The following is a 19,514-nucleotide window of genomic DNA, read 5'->3' on the forward strand; positions in this document are numbered from 1 at the left end:
AAAGCCACAATAATTTCTCCTGAAGTTTGTTAAATTGACCAAAATTAGGCAAATGAATAGGGGTCTGTAGGCGCCCCCTCTCGCAGGTGACGTCGCATAATGATCGCCGGGGCCAGCTGCATTCCCCCTTTTCTTCTCAGCCCACTCTTCCCCGTGTTGCCCCCAATCCTCCCACCACCCCCCTCACACACACACACACACGCACATACACATGCACACACAGACACACACACACGCCTGCCTGTTTTTCCTCCCCCACCCTCTGGCATTATTAAAATTTAGCCCAATGAAACTATTCATACTTTTCAATGGACATTTTCCGTATAGGATAATAGGCTACAAATTGAGCCTCTTCCCCCCGCGAGGAGAGAGCCAGAGGGAGGAGAAAAGAAAGGCAGCGAAGTGATGTGGTCAGGCAGTGGGGGGAGCGTCGCGTGCCAAAGACCGGCGGGAGGGGCGAGGCGAGGCGAGGGCCTCGTGTGCCAGCGGCAGCCCCACACCTGCCGGGATGTCCGGACAAATAAAGCGGGGTAAACAAAAAGGGGGGAGATGGACGTGTCACCAAGTCGTGTGAGAAAAGCCTGGGAACAAACGGGGCGCCTCCGTCTCCAAGAGCTCTCCCTTGAACCCGGCGGAACAGCCTATTAAAGGCTTACTTAATTACTTTAATGACTCTGGACAGGCTTTAAAACGCACTCGGCGCTGGGACTGTGGGCTTGCTGGGATTTGTAAACAGGCAATCGTGTGAGACTCAGCGGTGGGACTAAAGGAGGCGACACTGTTTTGTGAGGGTCCTCGCCCCCCGGTGCCCACAGCCGCTGCGCCCCTGCGCTCGCTCACCCGCCGGCGCCGGTTTACCGCCTCTTTCCCACCCGGGCTGTTGCCATGCAAATGTTATTCCCCCCGCCGGTCACGTGTCCTTTGAAGGGCCACGTGGATTAACAAAGCTGATCTGCCCCCAACTCGCCCCCCTCGGCTGCTAAATTTTTTTTTCTTAACTTAAAAAAAAAAAAAAACCAAACTGATCTTGAATGCATGCATCCCCCAAACGCAGCTCCCCTAATCCTATGGAATAATTCAAGTCGTGAATGCACTTGGAGCCCTAGATGACCGCTTTATAAGGCAGACCCTCATAGTTGGGAGGCTACAGTCTACCTGGGACACTCGAGGAGGCACACGAGGGGAAAAGCAGACGGGTGTCTCGCGCCACCGCCTCTCCTGAGGGCGCGTATTGATCAGAATGTCAGACAAGCTCAAGGAACGCAAAGTGAGTCAGCTGAGTCCAAATGGCTCTTGCGCCTTCAGGGTGGGGGTGTCTGACTCCCAGAACCACCACCTGGCTGGACCGAGGAGCCGGGACATGGTCACACAGGACTTCTCCTGGAGAGGAATCCTGAGTGGTTTGGGAAGGAAATGAGGATAGCTAGAGGGGACTCCGCAGTCGGGGTGGAGGCCACATCTGGAAGCTGGTGGCCACCTCCCCATGGCCCTGGTGCTCAGCAAGGCGCTGTGACCCCGCAGAGGTTAGAAGAGGAGTGCATCAACAGAGGTGCGAGAGGACAGAGCTCGTGTGACCCAGTGTGGGGGGGACAGGGGCCTGGGGCGACTCCCTGGGCAGCACTGAGGGCTGGCAGACGGCTGTGCCAGCCGTGCCTTTGATGATTCTCTGGGCAAAGACATTCTAAACGGACAAACAAACCTCTGTTCTCAGAGAACCCCCGTTTCCCACAAAGTGATAGAAAAGCGGAGGAGAGACCGGATTAACCGCTGTTTGAACGAGCTGGGCAAGACGGTGCCCATGGCCCTGGCGAAGCAGGTAATGTTGGCAGCTGAGAAAACGGCGCTGGCGCTGGGGATCCTCTGATGCCGGGAGTCTGGAGCCAGAGAGGGCCGTAGGTGCGGGGTCCCTGCCCGGGGCCCTGAGGGCTGAGTTGAGCCCCAGGCGGCCCTGGCGCAGATCCACAGCGGCGCCCAGGCTCGGCTCGATGGTCCCCTCGGGTTAAAACGGTGCACCCAGCCTACCCGGGGTTAGCCCGCACCGTCTGGGCCTTTTCGTCCTTTTGCAGAGTTCTGGGAAGCTGGAGAAGGCAGAGATCCTCGAGATGACCGTGCAGTACCTGAGAGCCCTGCACTCCGCCGATTTTCCCCGGGGAAGGGAAAAAGGTGGGCAGGGAGTGTGCGCCACACAAGCCCTGGGGGTGGCAGCGGGAATAAAGTGGTCTGTCAAGGTCCCCCTCTCTGGATGCTGCGGGGGGCGGGGCCCTGAGTCCTGAGAAAGCTCAGGGGGACTGCAGAACAGGGGTCTGGGGATGCAGGTTCTAAGGCCTCCTCTCAGGTGGGGAGGGGTGAGGCAGACTCCTAAGGAAAAGGAGGTCGCTGGCTTGCGGTTTTTCCAGTCTCCAGGCTGGAAAGAGAGGGGCGGGCCTCGAATGGAAACCGGCCAGAAAACGTGATGGGAGGGGCTTGGCATCTGCCTTAGGCTCCCGGTCAGGAAGGGGCCACTCACAGTTTTCCCTTTCTCCGTTTTCCTTGCCCCTCCAGCAGAGTTGCTAGCAGAGTTTGCCAACTACTTCCACTACGGCTACCATGAGTGCATGAAGAACCTAGTGCATTACCTCACCACCGTGGAGCGGATGGAGACCAAGGACACCAAGTACGCCCGCATCCTCGCCTTCTTACAGTCCAAGGCCCGCTTGGGCACCGAGCCCGCCTTCCAGCCGCTGGGTTCGCTCCCGGAGCCGGATTTCTCTTACCAGCTGCACCCAGCGGGGCCCGAGTTGGCGGGCCACAGCCCGAGTGAGGCGTCCGTGTTCCCGCAGGGCGCGGCGCCGGGGCCCTTCGCCTGGCCGCACGGCGCGGCCCGCAGCCCCGCGCTGCCCTACCTGCCCAGCGCGCCCGTGCCGCTCCCGAGCCCCGCGCAGCAGCACAGCGCCTTCCTGACGCCCGGGCAGGGCCTGGACCGCCACTACCTGAACCTCATCGGCCACACGCACCCCAGCGCCCTAAACCTGCACGCGCCCCAGCACCCCCCGGTGCTCTGACGCCGACAAATCCCGCAGACTGCTCTGCGCTCTGGGCACTGCTTGGGAGAAATACTGTACATTGTACAAGTGTAAATATTGTGTGTGGGGGGGGGCGGGGAAGCTGAGTGGGGGGAGGTCAAAAGCGAATTCGTCTTCTGAAGGACCTCCCCCTGGCAATAAACGCTTTCTGAAAGTCCCAGAGAGACGGATTTCTTGTTACCTTTGCTCTTCTAAAACCCATCCCCTCCGAGGGGTCTCAGGCACAAGGCTGATGCTGGCTGAGGTGACGACCCTCAGTTATTTGGGTGGGGAAAGGGGTGGGTCGCCGCGCGGGGACGGAGGAGGTGAGGAGGCCAAGTGGAGGGGTCGCTTCCAGGCTGGCTTCGCGGTTCCACCCGGGCTCCAGACCCGCCTCCTCCTCACGCGCACCTTGGGAATTTTTCTGGGAGAAGGGCGGATGGGAGGCACAGGGCCCACGGCTCTCAAAAAATACAAATTGAAGGACCCTCCCCAAGCTGGCTGTGGCAAACTTCCGCCAGCTCCCACCTTGACGCCCTTCCCTAACCCCGGAGAAGGCCTGCTGACCGCTGACCGGGAGCGCGGGGAAACCCAGGCCCATGGGATGCAGCGACTAGGTTTACAGCCTCCACCTGTCTGGTTAAAAATATGTAGAGGAGGTGACTTCCGAGTGCGGCTTAAAAACAACATCCGATGAAGTTCATCTTCGAAAGACAGACAACTGTCTGAGTGCCTTAGGGCACTGAAGTTGTCTTTGGCGCACAGATCAGCTCAGCTTCAGGGCTCTAGGCGATCTGGTGAGAGGCCGAGACGCGCTCCCCTAAAGGGCTGTTTGCTCTGCCAACACCTACACCCAGCCACTGGGGCGGGACTGAGATGCTGGGTTCCTGGTGAGAAAGGCTTCTCCGCCTTTTCCCCGGGGGAGGGGGACTTGAAACCTTCTTGCTCCACCCAGAAGATAGGAACTTGGAGTTTAGGAAAGAGTTGGCTAGCGATCTTTAAGGGGCTTGTAGTTTCCACTGACAGTTGGATCTGCCTTCCCCACAAAACAGCGGTACATTTACAATAGAGCAAACTGAGATTAGGTTTTTCTAGGACCCAAAGAGCAAAATGAGCCTCACTGTTGTTTTAGGTTAACAGGCAAAGTGTACACGGTATTCAATCCATTAAAGTTGTGTTTTTGAGAATTTTAAAATTTTCCTCCATTGATTTTTTTCTTTCTTTTTTGTTCCCATTCCTTGTGATGCCCTGTAAATAAACAACTCGAATTATGTAGCAGATTTTCCTGTTTCCTGAGGCTATTTGGCTGAACAAGGATGATTTGTCATAGCTCAGATTAGCTGGAGTACATTAACTTATTCCATTTCTGTGGAGAGGGTTTAAGGGAGCTCTGACCTAGACTGTTTACTAAGGTCATGGAATAGGATGACCACAATTTATAAACCATCAAACTTGATTACACAGAGACAGGAGGACCAACACACACACACACACACACTTCATTATGTTGTCCATAAAGTGAAACTTAAATACGTAGGTTTTGGGGGCAGGAAGAATCTATGAAAATCAGAAAAGGTCTTTCAAGTCATGGGTTCTTGCACTACATGTCAGTATAATGCTTACCTAGAAAATGTAAGATGCAAACTAGTATCTCTTCCCTTATGAAATGAAAATCAGTGTAAGACCAGGAGGCCATTTGGATAACAAATATACATGGAGCAATATAGGATGAAAACAAATTATGCAGAAATGGGAGAATGCATGGTGCCCATTATTGGAACACATGTCTTACACCCGTTTTTATCAGCACTGGATACAGAATATGAAGAAGGCCTTTCAGGCTTTTTTCTCTGAGCATTAAGCCAATCTGAATTCCCTTTGGTAGTGAAGCACTGAAGATATAGTGTTACCCTGGAAATATAAATTATTAATAGATTCAGCATTTTTGTCACTTCTCAACTGTTAACCAAATTAGACAAAACTTTCTTTTGCTAAGTAGATTTTCTCTTTGGGATTAGCTTTGGGAAAGCACAGGCCACCACAGTAAAAAACTTCGGTCATTTACATATAATTTTGCAAACTTCCACTGGCCCATGACAGTCTTTGTACCTCAAATGTTGGTATTCTTCATTTTTTTTTTTCCTTTCTCATTTAACTGTGGAGGATAAAACCCTGCTTTGGATTTACAATGACTTTAGGATAAAAGTCTCCCTCCCCTTTCTCTCCCTCTCCCTTTCTGTGTGTGTGTGTGTGTGTGTATGTGGTGTCTTTTTCTGAAACCTTCATCCATAGTTCCAATTCTCTAGGCTTGGCCAAAAGTCAAACTTTGCAAAAGATTAAAAATGTCACTACAAAATGGAATCGATTTAAATCAGGTTGTGTTCTTCCTGTACTTTCCGTGATGACACATTACTTCCAGCCTCTCTGTCCCAAACCCCCCGCCTACTCCCCCCTCTGTCTGAGTCTCTTACACCCAATCCCTCCACTCTTTCTTTTAAGTAAGTTGTATAGTAATGTTTTCCAAGAGAGGCTCAACCAAACCCAGAAATAACAAAAAACAAAAAACAGTGGGTTTGGCTGGAGGTGACCCATTGTGATGCTTCTGAAAGGGGCAACCTCTTGTTTCTTGGGCTTCATCCTTGAGTGGGCAAGAATAAAAATAATCATCCCCATGAAATCAAAGGTTTTCTCCAGAGGCGTGAGGAACAAAGCTGATGGCTGGTGCTTTGGGTCAGTCCCTGTGGCTCTGTAGGGCTCCAACTAGGCCCTTGGAGGCCCTCCAGCCACCCCAGTGGAAAGGGCAGTAATACAGAGCTCACTTGTGCTTCCAAGCGTTATTGAACAAACACAGCCCAGTACCAGTGGGGGCCCAGCAGTCTGGTCTGCTAAAGACCAGGCAAGAAAGGTGGAAGAGCAGCCATGCAAGTGCCCACCTGACCCTACAAAGGCACAGGATGCCTGAGAACATGGTAATGGGTGTCTGCACAGAGTAACACACCAAGAAAAGTAAGGCGAGATGCAGCAGGTAGTCGGAGCTCAATAAATCTGTGTGGAATGATCCTGTTACAGGGAAGAACTGACTCCATCTTGGATCTGTCTCTTATACTTTAACCTCTGCTTCCTGTTGCTTTTGTTCATTAAAAGGATACTGTCCACATATAACGCCCTGCCCCTCTGCCTGAAAGCTAAACCAAAATGCCTTTTTTCAGGGCCCCATCCACCTGTGGATGGCTATAGGAAGGAAGAAATTAACACAGTCCATCCCTGGAGTAGGCCATTCCAGGAGATATCTGCAAGATTAATGACCTTTTTTACTTTACTTCCTCACCTTCCCCTCTGATCTATAAAAGAACCTGGCATTCAGATCCCAATAAGATGGTTATTTTGAGACATTAGTCTGCCATTTTCTTAGTCTGCTGGCCAAATATAGTCATATTCCTTGCCTCAACACCCCGTCTCTCGGTTAGCTGGCCTATCGTGCAGTGAGCTTGGACTCAGTAACAACATCGTAATGCTGAAGCTCTTGGATTCTACACCTCCCCAGGCCTCTTGTTTCTGGCCCAAAGGCCCCTCTGTGCTTCAGCAGAGACCAGAAAGTACTCAGACATCCACCCAGAAATCTCTGGAACAATCTACACATACTCTGTCAGACAGGGCAATGTCTCTACCTTTGCCTAGAAATTTTACCTTGTGCTCTGGCAGCAAAGGACATTCTTGGCCTGCTTGATTAAGGCAGTCAACTCTTCCCAAAGGCTCAGCTAAATGCAGTCGTCCAAGCCTGGATTTAAACTCAAAATTAGCCAGATAAGAGTTCTGCCCCTTTCACACAGGCAAGATCCAAGGCAGGGCTGAGTCTATTCCACTCTCCTTTTTGCACCATTAGTTGTTCAGACTACCTGGATTTGCATTCCAGCTTTGCATCTTACACTTTTGGGCAAACTGCTAGTCCTCTCTGCATGTTTGCTCATCTATAAAAATAGAGATATTAAATGTGCATAACCTCATAGGGTTGCTAAGAGAACTAAATGAACTGGTACACTCCAAGCCCTTGACATGGTGTGTCGTCCACAGTGAATGTTCATTAAATGCTAGCTATTATGACAAGTAGCTGTTTCTCTCTCCCTTCTCCAAAGAATTAGATCTTGGGACCACCTCAAACTAAAAAAGAAAGGGTCAAGGCAAATCATGAAAAAAATCTTGAACCCCAGGGCTCTTAAACCTCAAGGCTTATTGTGATATGAGTGACATTCTTCACTTAGGGCGAGTGGGGGTGGAGCTCAAATTCCATCCTATGGTCCATCTGAGGGCTCTGAGCCCTACTCAGACTGAAACCAAGTCTTCCGCATCGCAGGCAGATTCTTAACCACCTGTGCCCACCAGGAAGCCTGTGACTGGTAGTCAGATCTCCCTAATAACACTGGAACACTATCTCTTACACTCTTTCCAATACAGAAATCTGGCTTTATGTTACTTTGTGACAGCTGTTTACCCACATTTCTATATTCTCTCTCAAAGTACACATTCTAATGACTATTAATGTACAAACACTGGCTGTTACAGATTCTTTTCTGCAATGTGGAGTAAATAAATAAATGGATTCAATATTCCTTAAATACACTTACTTTGGCAGCTTTATGTTCTTCTCAGCATTTCCCCCATTTTTTCTTATTCCAGGTTTTTATCCACCCTATTTGTCGCCTGTTTGCTTCACTCTTGGCTCCAGACTCACCCTCTGATGCAGGTGAAACTACTACGCAGACTCTTAGCTCCCTGGGTCCAGACCCCTCACTCTCACTTGCTTTCTCACTTGACCTTTATTTCTCATCCTCTGTGGTTTTCTGTTTGCTCAGCTCCCCATTATCTGGTTGTCCATCTACCCACAGTCTGGTATAAGAATGATCTCCCTGTTGTGTGTGTCCCAGTGGAGAGGTATTACTGGCGTAACACTCTCAACACCTCTCAACAGTCCTTTCAAATTCTTCAGCTAGCCCACTGGAGAGTTTAGAATGTGAACCCAGGCACCTCACCCCAGCCCCTTTCTCTTTGGGTGCCAACCTGCACAGAGGAAGCAAGCAAGCATTCCCATCTGAGCTGGCTGGAAGATTTCGAGCTCTTCCTATGCTTTTGATGGGTTAGTTTAATTCTAAGGTGAAGTGTTGCAAGCCCACTCTCTGCACATAAATGTCACATCCTCTAATCAGTCACAAAACAGACATGTTTTTCCTCCACCTGGCACCTGTATCTACATCCTAAATGATAGCAGGTAGGAGGGGAAAAAAGACTTTTATTTATTGGATGTTCTAAAACCACAGAACCTGGATGCCTGTAAGTGTGCAGTCGGGAAGGCAGATATACACACGCGCCTGCATGCAGCAAGCAGTGCCGGCTTAGCAGTGGGCACACAGGTGGCTGCTGTGCCCGCGAGTGAGCGTGGGAGGGACGAACTGGGACCAGAGGAAAGAGCAGACCGCGGAAGAGAATGGCTAAGTTGGACCTTGAGGGACTCAGCTGTTTCTGGCTCCCTTGGAAGATAAGAAGCAATCTTTATGAAGGTCTGCAAATCTGTCCCATTATTATCACCAGCAAATCCTCTATACAGTGGGAAGAGCTGCAGCAAAGCAGAAGAGAGGCAGCAGGCAGCACTGTGTTGATTGGAGGTGTGGGAGCTAACAGGAAAGTTGCCCAAACCACACACCATGGGGTGGGAGACTTGGGCAGGAACTCTGGGCTGAGCTATAAAGAGATGGTGGGAGGGAAAAGAACCTCAAGGGAACTGGGAACTTGAGTCTTTTTGCTGTACCCACCTGGCCTCATTTATTACATTTAGCTTAAAAGCATGAGTCAATAAAAATATTAGTCAAAGCTTTATAAATATGATGAAACTTTCTTGCTACAATATTGCTAGGAGCCTTTTTGCAATGTTTGATGGGACAAAAGTAAGCTTCCTCTATGACTGTTCTGTCCTAGGCTTATCAGTGGATATCTTCTACAGTAAAACACTTTCATTTCTATCCAGTAAGAACAGAACTTTATTTTTTTACATTAACATGATTTCTATTTTATATTTATGTCAGACTATATAAATCTGTGATCCAGCCTTGTTATTCTTTCTAAATATAACGGAAAGTATAATTAGTGAAGAAAAACTTCTATAAGGGGTGGCCATGGAGAGGAGCCTGCTACAGTCCACAGCAAAGAGACATGACTGAGCACGCATGCATGCACATGGGGAGGATGCACAGGTCTTAGGACTACAAGCTACAGTGTATCTCTCTACTTTCTGGATGTATTGTGTGCCACTTACATGGCAGCAACAGTAACAGTTGTAACCTGTCCAGCAGTACTGGCAGGAAGTCTGGGGGAGTCACTTCTGGGTACTTGGAGAAACTGTTTGGAAAAAGTCAAATTGGAGGGAGTCAAATTTATATTCTGGCCACAAGCAGTAAAAGCTTGAAAAATTCCTGATTTCACAAACCCTTTCTACTGTGATGTACAGTAAAGACGTAGACAAGGATGCAATTGAACCATCTCTGAATTACATAATAGCTCAGTCGAAAAGATAAGAGCAATGAGGATACTGTCAAATTATAACTGAACAATATCTATCATGACTCTGAGCCCTAGGCTGATGGTGGCCCAAACATATGTGGTGAAGGGAGGCTGCAGGGGAAGGAATTGCACTGCTACATCATTCATTTCAGAGGGAGAAATTAAGCTAAGAATTTCTTAGAATACTATAGAAAAAATGGAAAAGTTCTGAAACTACTGAAAGTAGCATTGTGCTATCTGTTTCCCTGACATGAAGAGAACGTTTATCAGTGAGACGACATTTTCAAATCTTTTCAAATCAAAAGAGACACCAAAAAGCTGAATATGCTTTGGACATGAGGGAATTTAGGAAACAGTAATTTCCAAGAAGCATCAGATGACTTTCTGTGACAACAAGAACGAAGTGGTGTGGGCAAAGAGAACATAGGCTGTGTTTATGTTGCAGCTGATGGTGGTTTTTTGGGCATTAAGTGTTTGCTATGGTTTGCAAGCTTCTTCCAAAACAAATCTGTCATCTATTTTCCCATATAAGCCCCAGTCATACTTTGACAGGACGTGATAAACCTCATCTTCACTAAGGAGGAAGTTGTAGAGCATAAGAACTGACGTGAATTCTGGAAAGGAAAGGTAGCGCCACAATCAACACTCAGTTTCCAAAAAGCCCTCTGTAGGATCTTCCAGTCACCCTGGATTAGAGAAAAGTACTGGACAAATAAATTATTCCTCCCCAAATGTATAAATACATCAAAACGTAAACGCTTCTCCCCTTTTTTCTCAATCCACCCCCTTTCTGCCCGGATCACCAACTTTTTTTTTTCTCCTATGTGGTAGGATACAGTTATCTTCCAGGTTTCTTTTGAGGCTCTTAATCTAGACAAAAGCGTGTCGTGCCATGCAAGGGACGCCACTAAGGCCTTGTTTCTGGATCTATCCTCTCCTCCAGATAGACTCACATACTGTCTCCCCTTGACTCACCACTACGCCTTGACCAGTTCCTCACCCTTCTCCTAATTACACATCCAAACAGACATCAAGTCTTGTGAACTCTACCTCCTATCTCCTGATCCATTCATTTCTATCCCTTCAGCCTCAGCCAAAAACCAGGCTGTCAAGGACCCTTCCCAACCTCCCACCAATCTTCCAGCCTCCATTTCTGCTTTCTTCTCATTGATTTTCAGCATCCCAGCCAGAGTGTTTTCCAAAAACACAAATCTAAAATCTCCTGTTTAGAATTATTCAATGCCTGCCCTCACTCTCAGGAAAAACGTCCAAGTCCCTTTCAGGCCTTCCCACTGTGGCTCCTGCATACTTCTCGGGCCTCACTGCTTGACACTGGCTACCCCACACTCAGCATCAGGCACACTGACTTCTTTCATTCCTCAGCTGTCCAGAGCTCTCTTTTACACTGGGCTATCATGAGTGCTATATTTCAAAGGCAAAGCAAAGTTCAGAACACCTTTTCCCTTAGGTGACTGGTCAGTACCCTGAACCTGACTCTTCTCTAATGAAAAGCTGATCTTCATTCTCAGGTGAAGGGGAGTGCATCATTGCATCAGTATTACACCCATTCATACAAACCTGTCTCTGAAATGATTCCAGAAATTTTAAGTGCAAAACACTGAAAAAATTACAGTTGACTCTTTAACACAAGTTTGAACTGTGCGGGTCCACTTGTATGTGGATTTTTCTTTTTTCCCCCAATAAATACATACTACAGTACAACCCAATCTGCAGCTAGCTGAACTCAAGGATGAGGGACTGAAGAAATGAAGGGCCGACTATAAAGTTGGATATAGATTTTCAACTGCATTGAAGGTCAGTGCTCCTAATCTCCAAGTTGTTCAGGATCAACTGTACATAAAATATATGTTCTGGCCTTTTTTTTTTTTTCCGGACTTTTACAATCAAATGATATCATTATTTGACATTAAATATTATCAAGAGGCAAGGGGATTGAGATCATGGGCTCTGGAGCGAAACTGCTGAGGCCTGGTTCTGCCATTTTGTTTGTATGGCCTTGAAAATTATTGAACTGCTTTGGGGTTCAGTTCCCATCAGTAACTAGAATGATAGTACCCATCCCATAGGGTAGATAGGAGAATTAAAGGCATTAACAGTAAAGTCTGGTCAGTAGTCTATAACCAGTAACTTAGCTAGCACGACTAAAATCTGCATGAGGCTGCTGTATAAACTAAATCAATTTCTTTTGAAACTGCTGAGCTATTTACAACATTGAATTCTTGAAATAAGAGTTTATCTTGTCCATTCATTGCCCCCCTCCTTTTTTTAAAACCAGTCTTAATCTTCTCTGCATCAGGAAAGACATCAAGAATGGAAGAAAGGTAGAAAGAGATCTTTTTTTAGGAAGGAATTTGCTAGGGAATCAGGCACAGTGACAGCTCCAAAAGGTCTAAACAGACTTCAGAGCAGACACCTGGTTGGAACAGCACTAGCAGATTTGGCTTAAAGCTGCAAACACACTGTTTGAGGTGGGCTTAGTCAAGCTAATGGAAATCAAGAAGGAGCTAAGTCCCCCAAAGGTGCTCCTTGATGTCTCCCCTGCCTGGCCCGGTGTCAGGGGTTTTTACACAGTTACTCCATTTATTCTCCACAAACATCTCTGCAATAGGAAATATCACCCTCAATGTTCAGATGAGGTCTAATTTGGAATTTGTTGAAAGTCACATAATAATTTTGCAGCAGAGCAAGGATTTGAGCTGTAATAGGTTTGCTTCCCAGTTCAGTGCCCTTTCTTCTATGCAATAACTCTCACAGTCACGAACATTTTCATACTTTCTTGGAACTGTATGATTTAGAGCTAAGTTTAGGAATACTCCTCATTTCTTATATAAAATTCTCGTCTTGTATAGTCCTCCAGGACCTCAAAGTTGGACAGTTGGATGTCCCAATTTATGGTCTCTAAAATTCAGATTAAAAAAAATAACATAACTTTAAAAAGCTAATAACCAAAATAATACATGCTTATTGGAGAAAACAGAAGCACATTGGAAAGTACAAAGAGGATAGAAAACACCTATAGGGCTTCCCTGGTGGCTCAGTGGTAAAAAATCCATTTGTCAATGTGGGAGACACAGGTTCAATCCCTGGTCTGGGAAGATCTCACATGTCACAGAGCAACTAAGCTCATGCACCACAACTATTGAGCCTGTACTCTCAGTTCAGTCGCTCAGTCGTGTCTGACTCTTTGTGACCCCACGGACTGCAGCACACCAGGCCTCCCTGTCCATCACCAACTCCCTGAGTTTACTCAAACTCATGTCCATTTAGTCAGTGATGCTATCCAATCATCTCATCCTCTGTCATCCCCTTCTCCTGCCTTCAATCTTTCCCAACATCAGCATCTTTTCCAATGAGTCAGTTCTTTCACATCAGGAGGCCAAAGTATTGGAGTTTCAGCTTCAGCATCAGTCCTTCCAATGAATATTCAGGACTGATCTCCTTTAGGATGGACTGGTTGGATCTCCTTGCAGTCCAAGGGACTCTCTAGAGTCTTCTCCAAAACCACAGTTCAAAAGCATCAATTCTTCGGCGCTCAGCTTTCTTTACAGTCCAACTCTCACATCCATACATGACTACTGGAAAAACCATAGCTTTGACTAGATGGACTTTTGTTGGCTGTATTTAAATGTGTATATTAAAAATGACTCATCATTTTAATATGCTGTCTAGGTTGGTCATAACTTTTCTTCCAAGGAGCAAGCATCTTTTAATTTCATGGCTGCAATCACCATCTGCAGTGATTTTGGAGCCCAGAAAAATAAAGTTAGCCACTGTTTCCCCATCTATTTGCCATGACGTGATGGAATCAGTTGCCATGATCTTAGTTTTCTGAATGTTGATCTTTAAGCCAACTTTTCCACTCTCCTCTTTCACTTTCATTAAGAGGCTCTTTAGCTCTTCTTTGCTTTCTGCCATAAGGGTGGTGTCATCTGCATATCTGAGGTTATTGATATTTCTCCAGGCAATCTTGATTCCAGCTTGTGCTTCATCCAGCCTGACATTTCTCATGATGTACTCTGCATAGAAGTTAAATAAGCAGGGTGACAATATACAGCCTTGACGTACTCCTTTTCCGATTTGGAACCAGTCAGTTGTTCCATGTCCAGTTCTAACTGTTGCTTCTTGATCTGCATACAGATTTCTCAGGAGGCAGGTCAGGGGGTCTGGTATTCCCATCTCTTAAAGAATTTTCCACAGTTTGTTGTAATCCACACAGTCAAAGGCTTTGGTGTAGTCAATAAAGCAGAAGTAGACATTTTTCTGGAACTCTTTTGCTTTTTCGATGATCCAATGAATGTTGGCAATTTGATCTCTGGTTCCTCTGCCTTTTCTAAATCCAGCTCAAACATCTGGAAGTTCGTGGTTCACGTACTGTTGAAGCCTGGCTTGGAGAATTTTGAGCATTACTTTGCTCGTGTGTGAGTGCTCTAGAGCCTGGGAATTCCAGTTACTGAGCCTGTGTGTCACAACTACTGAAGTCTATGCGCCGCAGAGCCCATGCTCCACAATAAGAGAAGCCACCGCAATGAGAAGCCCACTCACCACAACTAGAGAGTAGCCCCCTTTCAACCCCAACTAGAGAAAAGCCCGAGCAACAGTGAAGACCCAACACAGTCTGAAATAAATAAATAAAATTATTTTTTTAAGTATTAAAAAAAAACCAATCTACAATCCCACCACCCAATATAAGCACATTTTTTGATGTTTCCTTAAAATGTTTCTAGGTACACACTAACTTTTAAATAAGCTTTGAACAGTTAATACATTTATATAGTACAAAATGTTAGAAGTACAAAAGGATATACAGTCAAAAGTCTCCCTTCCATGTCTGCCCCCAGTCCGCAGTGCCCTTCCTAGGAAGCAATCACTATTGTCAGTTTTATACCTCCTTTAAAAGATAGTCCATGTAGACACACAAACTGAATAATTTTAAAGTTTTTTTTTTTAATGGTACATTGTCTTTTGTGTAAATAGAAGTATCTACCAGGACTTTCTTACTCTCTAGATCTGACTCACCTCTGTCTCCTTTAGGAGCCACAGGTCCACTCAGCACTCTTCACTCACGTTTCTTCAGCTTGTTGCCCCAGCCAGTCAGAATCACTTTAGCATCGGCCTTGCTGCCAAATGCAGTGTGAGAGGGATCAAAGTCTTGAAACTTTTTTCTGAGATCACTCCTCAAATAACCTCACCTAAGAGAGACACAGGATGGGGAGCTGTAAGAAGCCGAGCCTCTCCTCAGCAGGGCTGCACATATTTCACTTTGCGTGATGTTATATCACCTCTCTATACAACCTTCTTCCAGTAAATGAAGTCTTTCCAAGTAGTAAGGGCTACTGGGTCTAAGTAACGTCTATCTGACCTCTTTTAGCTGTCTTCCAAAATGCCTGTAATTTCCTAAACTTGCCAGGCTCTCTTCTGCCTTTGCATATGCTCTTTCCTCTTTCTTCTAGAAACTCACTCCACCACCATCCCAGCCTCATCTCTCTTCTTTACCTAGAAAATTCCACCTTCCCTTCTAAGATGAAAGCTTTCTCTGATACCCCATCTCCCTACCTCCCAATCTCATTAGGCACTTCTGTTTGTTACTCATTACACTTGTGCAAAACCCCATCGTCTATTTGACAAATACCTATTAAGTGCCTATACGTGCCAGGAACTGAGGAAACAAGGAGTAAGGCAAGTGATGTCCTGGCAGCAGTTACACAGTCTAATAGAAAATAAATTAGGTAAGCAGGGGAAAGTACGATAAATGCTAAAGAGGAACACTCAGGGTGCTGGGGGACCGGGTGATCTCGAGCAGAGCCTCCCAAGTGGTAATATTTCAGCTGCTGCCCGGAGGAACTGTAGGAATTAACCAGGTGAACTGGGGGCGAAAAGGAAGGAAGGGGGTTTCAGGTAGAGAGAACATCAGTGTGAAAGCTCAGAATTACAAACGAGAAACTTTTGAGAATTCATAGCTGTCCATATGGCCAGTGAATTGTTTTAAGACTTGGTCAGATGTGCCTTTTAGGAAAGACGGCTCTGGTCTCAGTGTGGAGAAGGAACTGAAGGGGGGTAAAGCTAGAGAGACTAGAGTGTGTAGCACTTACATAGGGTTCCTCTATGAAGAGTTGAAGCACAGTATAAGTTTATTTGCATTTCATAATTCTGCATTATTTTCAGTGGCCTACTTATTTCTGAACCTCCTGAAACAGCACTAGATTATACTCATCTTTTTTAGCACCAGAACCTAGTGGAGGATAGCCCAGAGTAGGGACTCAAGAAATGTCTATAAAAGACAAACGGTAATACTTCCTCAGAGTAACTTAAGCGCTAACATTAGGCTCTTTTCTTGTTAAATTGAATAGAGCCACACATAATGGAATCTCTTACAAGTCCTATTAAAATATACTATTAAATTAAAGCAATAGCATTTTCATTAAATAAACACCAATCTCCAAACTTGAAACAAGCATTATCTACAGTAGTGAGAGCAACACAAAGATCTCACCACAGGTGACAGTTTGTAGGTAGTCACTGGAACTGATCTTTCTGAAGACAGTGTTTGACATGGAAATCAATAACAATGATTTCAGGAATGTAAATTATTTATGCACAAGAATGAAGATCTGATGCAAACATGGATGAGTTGCATTGCTAAATTATGATGAAAGGATTATGAATGATAGAGAACAGACTAGAGATAAGAACATGCTCAATAAGAACTTAACATGTTTTAAAAATCTTTTTACTGTGAAATTAAATATACAGAAAACTACATAGAGAAAATATTATGTTAGTGATTTAAGGTGAATACGCTTGTACTAATAACTATGACACAGGTCCGGAAATAGAATTTTGCCATCTCCATGTAGCTCCATCACAATCACAATCGCTTTCTCCCCAAGTAAGTAACCATTATCCTGACTTTTACAGAAATCACTTCTTTGGGTTAAAAAAAAAAAAAAAGTTTTACTACCCAAATGTGCATCCCCGGACAATATAGTTTGTCTTGCTTCTTCAAAAATATTTGATGCCTTTTAAATCTCTTTTAAGTCTAGCTTCTCCCTCCATCCTTCCCCTTTCTTCCCTGTCAGGAAGCCCAGGCTGCCTGAGCTGTAGTTCTGCAGGGACTGGATGTTGCTGGTAGTGGACTCCTGTGCAGCTCATGGGCTTCCTGGCTTCTCTCTCCTGCAGCTGGATCCGGAGACTAACTACACCAGACTCAGGTTTGACCTCTTTGATAAAAAGAAGCACTTTTTAAAACTGGCTCACATTTCCCCATTAGTCCCTTGAGAACTGTTCCCAGCTCTGGCTCTCTGCATGGCTCTCCACTGCGTTCTACTCTCAGCTGCCAGTCATGGAGGTGCTCCTGTGTTTACACACACCCTCCTTTGGGCTCCAGTTGCTCCCTGAGCTAATCAGTTCTTCTGAGAAAAGTGACTAAAGCTCTCACGGCTTCAGGCAGAAGCTTCCCTGGCCCACTGAGTTGGAAGTTCCCAGTCCAGCCTATTGACTGACACCCCGCCTACACAGCTTCATGGAATGGAGGGACAGCCTCTCTTCCTCCACTCAAATACACCAACCTCTTCCTCATTTACTTCCCAAGTATTACTTTCAATCATATTGAAGAGGGAAAATGCCTTTAAAATTTAAACTCTTCCAGGGACCTAATTTAAAATTCTGAAATGTAGTTTTTAGGTCACCTTTTATCTTCTGAAAGCACTTTTGTCCCTAAGGGATTTGAAACAACACAATAGATTACCCATCACTGTCACCATCATATCCTATGATCCAGCTGATCAGAAACTAAGTTTGATCGTGGTAATGGAAAGCTTAGAATAGGTATCCTAAAGTCAAAATTTTTGTAGCGTTCTTCTTTGAAGAATTAAAAGTACCTCAGCAATTCATTTTTCCCAGGGTGAAATAACAGACTCTGTTTTTAAGATCAGACTGAGCCACACAGTCATTTATGCCTAACATGGCAACGACATATCATTTAACTAGGCACTTTCCTCTCTCTCTCGGCTAAACATGGAACCTGGCATCAAAATCTTAAATTCTTCCATCTTTCTCCATGTCCTCTCTGACACTCTCATAGTCCAAGCCACTATTTCTCAGCTGCAATATTATCACAGTTTCCTAACTGGTCTCCCAGGCTACACTGTGGGCTCCTCAAAATCTCTTTCCACACAACCATCTGCATGACCTTTTAAAATGAATTTAGATTGTATTTTCCTTCTCCACTCATTACTTCTATAACCTCTCATTCCTGCAGTAAAATCCAAACTCCTCACCACAGTTGGCAAGTCTCTGTGTTGCCAACTCTTGCCCACCCCTCCAACCTTACCGCCTCTGTTCTCCATTTGGGTCTCTGCATGCCAACCACCCTGGTCTTCCCTCAGTCCCTCAAAAGTGCTCAAGCTCTCCTAAGTGTAAGGCCTTCAAACAGTCTTCCCCACGCTTCACTCTTTCAGTGCCAGCCTTCAGCAATGCCTTCCTGGGCCATCTTCACTTACCCACTAAATATCTGGTAGCAGAAACCTGTTGCTTTTCTCCCTTCAAATTACTTATGGTAATTATTTTAAATTGTGGTAAAATACAAAGTTTATCAAATTAACCATTCTTAAGTGTACCGTTCTATGGCATTCAATACACTAGCAATGCTGTGCAACTCCATTGACCATCCATTTCCAGAACTTTTTCATTTTCCCTTACTGAAACTTTGTACCCATTAAATAACTCCTCATCCCTCCTCACCCCACTGCTTAGAAACTACCATTCTACTTTCTGTCTCTACGAATTTGACTCTTTCAGCATCTCATGTAAGTGGAATCAGTCAAAATTTGTCCTTTTGGGTCTGACACTTCATTTAGCATTGTATCTTCAAGGTTCATTCATGTTGCAGCATGTGTCAGAAATTTCCTTCCTTTTCAAGGCTGAATATTATTCCATTGTACATATATACCATTTGGTTTATCCATCCATCTGATACTTGGGTTGCTTCCACATTTTGGCTATTGTGAATAATGCTGCTGTGAATTTGGGTATACAAGTATCTGTTCAAGTCCCTGTTTCCAATTCTTTTGAGTATGTACTTAAAAGTGGAATTGCTGTAATTTGATAACACTATTTTTGCTTTCCTTGGTAGCTGCATCATTTTACATTTCCATCAGCAATGCACAAGGCTTCCATTCTTCCCAATACTTGGGAAGATTCTTTTTTTTTTTTAATAATAATCAACCTAATGAAGGTGCAGTGTTAGTCACTCAGTCGTGCCCAACTCTTTGCAACCCCACGGACTGAAGCCGGCCAGGCTCCTCTGTCCATGGGATTTTCCAGGCAGGGATACTGAGTGGTTTGTCATTTCCTTCTCCAGGGGATCTTCCCAACCCAGGGGTCGAACCCAGGTCTCCTGAACTGCATGCAGATTCTTTACTGACTGAGCCACCAGGGAAGCTCAAAAATCATACTAATAAGCGTGGAGCAATGTCTCATTGTGGTTTTAATTTGCATTTCTCTAATGATTAGTGATGCTGAGCATTTTTACCTGTGTCTATCGGCCATTTGTATATCTTTGGAGAAATATCTATTTGAGTTCTTCATCCATTTTTAAATTGGTTTTTTTGGCTTTTATGTTTTGAGTTGTAGGAGTTCTTTATATATTCTAGCTATTAATCTTTTATCAGACATACTATTTACAAATGGTTCCCTCCATTCCTTGGGCTGTCTTTTTACTCTGTTGATGTATCCTTTCAGGCACAAAAGTTTTAAATTTTGATTAAGTCCAATTTATCTCTTTTTCTTTTGTTGTCTGTGCTTTTGATGTCATATCCAACAAATAGTAGCATTTAACTATATATTTATGTAAATGGTTTTTTTCGCACAAATGCCTACTTAATAGACTAAGTTACACAAAGGCAG

At 45.3% G+C, this 19,514-nt stretch overlaps 1 protein-coding gene across 2 annotated transcripts; it reads left to right on the forward strand.

Moving 5' to 3' along the window:
• Positions 1-1,153: 1,153 nt before the first annotated feature.
• Positions 1,154-3,072, forward strand: HELT (helt bHLH transcription factor). Of its 2 annotated transcripts, none has more exons than XM_043893990.1 (4): positions 1,154-1,267; positions 1,712-1,816; positions 2,067-2,163; positions 2,545-3,072. In XM_043893990.1, the coding sequence occupies exons 1-4, from the start codon at positions 1,241-1,243 to the stop codon at positions 3,039-3,041; spliced, it is 726 nt and encodes a 241-aa protein (XP_043749925.1). In that variant the 5' UTR covers positions 1,154-1,240; the 3' UTR covers positions 3,042-3,072. The 2 variants fall into 2 exon arrangements, with proteins under 2 accessions (XP_043749925.1, XP_043749924.1); XM_043893989.1 differs by having other exon boundaries at positions 2,542-3,065.
• Positions 3,073-19,514: the final 16,442 nt, after the last annotated feature.

Source organism: Cervus elaphus, chromosome 32, assembly GCF_910594005.1.
Source record: "Cervus elaphus chromosome 32, mCerEla1.1, whole genome shotgun sequence".
Taxonomy (NCBI): Eukaryota; Metazoa; Chordata; class Mammalia; order Artiodactyla; family Cervidae; genus Cervus; species Cervus elaphus.

Excerpts from the sequence above, each read along its gene's own strand:
- HELT (XM_043893989.1), top strand. The coding sequence starts at position 1,241 with ATGTCAGACAAGCTCAAGGAACGCAAA. Across the intron at positions 1,268-1,711 it reads ACAAGCTCAAGGAACGCAAA|AGAACCCCCGTTTCCCACAA; the intron begins GTGAGTCAGCTG and ends CTCTGTTCTCAG. Across the intron at positions 2,164-2,541 it reads TCCCCGGGGAAGGGAAAAAG|CAGAGTTGCTAGCAGAGTTT; the intron begins GTGGGCAGGGAG and ends TTGCCCCTCCAG.